At 47.0% G+C, this 2,755-nt stretch overlaps 1 protein-coding gene across 1 annotated transcript; it reads right to left on the bottom strand.

The window, feature by feature from the left end:
• Positions 1-29: 29 nt before the first annotated feature.
• Positions 30-2,652, bottom strand: CSUI_010604 (uncharacterized protein). The gene is made up of 2 exons (XM_068070707.1): positions 809-2,652; positions 30-207 (listed from the first exon to the last, which is right to left on the bottom strand). The coding sequence occupies exons 1-2, from the start codon at positions 966-968 to the stop codon at positions 200-202; spliced, it is 168 nt and encodes a 55-aa protein (XP_067917316.1). The 5' UTR covers positions 969-2,652; the 3' UTR covers positions 30-199.
• Positions 2,653-2,755: the final 103 nt, after the last annotated feature.

Genomic DNA, 2,755 nt, shown 5'->3' with positions numbered 1-2,755 from the left:
GAGAAAAAAAGAAGCAAACGAAATGTTGAGGGAGACTGTACATGGGACATCAGAAAAGACAGACGACTACCACTACTACCGGGGTAACACAGAAGTGAACTCGTGACACCTGCGACGGAGAAGCCATCCAGCGAAACACGCTTGCGTTGACCTGCCCGCGCGAGGGCTGATAGCCGCTGTCTCGCACTGCTGCTGTTGACTAGAGATCTAAGAAAAAAGAAAGGAAAAGAGAAGAAAAGAAAGACATCGTTGAGTCTAGCAAGAGATTCAACAAGAGATCTGAACACAGGAAACGTCAAGAAACCTCAAAGAGGTCGTCTTTGAGTGCACTGTGGGTCTTCCGGTGTTCCGACGTGTAGCCAAAGTCCCGCGGAGGGGGCTTGACTGTTACAGCTAGCTAGATGGCTGTNNGGAGGGATGTGAAGAGAGAAAGCGCCATACACTTAGGGACAAGCGTAAGCTCTTCATGTTCTCCTTTCAACAAGATTTGTCTTTATCTTCAAGAAAAGGAGATGGATGGTCCAACACACAGATACCATAGTGGCCTGCAATAGAAGAAAGCTGCTGTCTGTAGCGGAGCTGTACATACACCTGAATGAACATGCATGAGCAGGGAGGCGGCTCAGACGTCCTTGAGTGCCCTGACTGACTTCCTCACGCTCCGCTCATGTCTGTCTCGTGGCCCCTGACGAAAACTTTCCAAGATCGACAAACCAGTTTTGAAGAGGATGTACGTAGCCTCTTCGGGTAAAAAGAAGTGTGGAGTTGTCTTGCCAAGGAATGACCTCAGTGACCCCTACCGACCTACCATAGGATGGTGGTGTCTTCTTGGCGAGAGTTTGCACTGACAATATAAAGTCGAATTTGGTGTTAAAAAGAAATGGAGCTGCGGAATGTGAAATCTTCTTTTTTCTTTCTCTCAGTCTTTTCCGTAGAGCTAGTGTGGGTGTTGCTAGCATTGACAACATCTTTGAACCGCAACATAGCCAGCCTACCCGCAGCGAGTTGGAGGTCTTCCTTGGAGACCCCGTTTGGGAGGATTGTAAAAGCGAAGAACAATCTCTTCACTTCGATAAACGGGCTATGTAAAGGGCGTACGTTTCATGCGAAGTTCCACGAAGAGAAACCCCGTCTTTCCTTGTATTTCCGCCACTACTTTCTCACCAGACAAGGTGTCCCTCTACGTGACACTTGGCAACCTGGAAGGCGTTTTTCAACGATAGGTAGGGAGGAGCCTCTTGCCGGCCTCTTTTCCTCTCACAGTATGGAGAGCTGTTATATGCCAGCTCCTTCCTCAAGCCTTCTCCAGCATCAAGACTCATAATAAGAACAGGAATGGCACCGCAGATAGCACCACCCGATGGATGATTCTTATGTTCTTTCAAAGGGAAAGAAGACGTTTGAAAGAACGTACTTTCTTAGCCGTCGTAAACACATGAGACCGACGTCTTTTACTCTTCCGCCTTCCCCCCCGCACGGGTGTGCCTCCTCGCATACGTGAGTATACCTTACGATTGTCAAGATAGATAAGATTTCGATAGAAAGAATCACCATCTACTGGGTCAAGGTTGGTGACTTTTCTTTCGCTTCCAAATGCACCTGTCTCTGAGATAGAACCATCACGCAAAACAACTCTAAGAAGAAGGCCAACTGAGAACCTTTATGCAGTTGCATCGATTCCCCGCACGAAGTCACACAGAGTAGACAAAAGAGAAGGTGGGACAGACACGGAGAGATGTGAACGCAAGATTTACAAGTGCAGAGAAAGCCCCTAGTAAGAGACTCCTTCTTGCCTCCTAGCTCGGCGTCAACAAACAGACATGTAAGGGGAAGAGGAAAGAGACGGAATGTTCGGGCAGCGCATCACAAGAAAACTACTTCTCTTTTTTGTCGCCGGAACTCTCCCTTGAGAGAGAGTCTTCTGAATCTTGGAGAAACACTCTCATGTTATGTTTCTCCTATAAACCAAGTACCCAGCTCTTCTTAGAACGAGCGGCGTACTGATACGATAGTCCTACGTATGTTATTTCTCGAGTTCGTGACCAAGAATCTTGCTTCTTTCGCGTCTGAAGACTACAACTAGCTCTGTCTTTCTATCCTGTCTCTATTCAGTGTCTCGGCTGCACTCGTGTCTACTTCAGATGAGCCTGCGGGGAATGATAGAAGCAGCTCGTAGATCGTGAATAACGACCTATTCTATTTCACCCCGAGTCTATCATATGCATGTGTCAGTCACCTCACCTCCATAGATACGTGTGTCTGTCTGAGAGGTTCATTCCTAACTTCTTCAATAGAACCTCAATTGCAACAGATAAAGCAGAGACACAACGCCATTGCCGATTGAGAAGAGGGGGAAGAAATTTGTCTATCTTTGCGTGCATAAGAAGGGAAGAACCGCATCCAATCCTTAAAACAAGAAGAAAAGAGTCTGTTCTCTAAGTCTCTCTCTCTTTCACGATTGCAGGTGCTCCTTGTCCACTCCTCCTACTAAGAAGGAGACAACACATGGCGAGAGAGATTCTCCTTCCTCTCTAGTCCTTACAGATCTCCATCGAGAATCTGCGAGACGATGAAGAAGCAAAGACAGGTGTCTGCTTCCTTCCCTTCTCATGGTGGTATTCCCTGACATCTCAAAGCAAGGCTCATCTTGACTATGAAAGAGATAGAGGAAGAGGAGAGATAGTCTCTCCTGTATAGAATAGAGTGGAACGAAGAACCGATAGAAAGCTCTCTTGGCTTATAGCTTAGTCTATCT

Source organism: Cystoisospora suis, assembly GCF_002600585.1.
Source record: "Cystoisospora suis strain Wien I chromosome Unknown contig_7859, whole genome shotgun sequence".
Lineage (NCBI taxonomy): Eukaryota > Apicomplexa > Conoidasida > Eucoccidiorida > Sarcocystidae > Cystoisospora > Cystoisospora suis.
The sequence above is the reverse complement of the archived record's forward strand: the minus strand, read 5'-3'. Positions and strand labels throughout refer to the sequence as shown.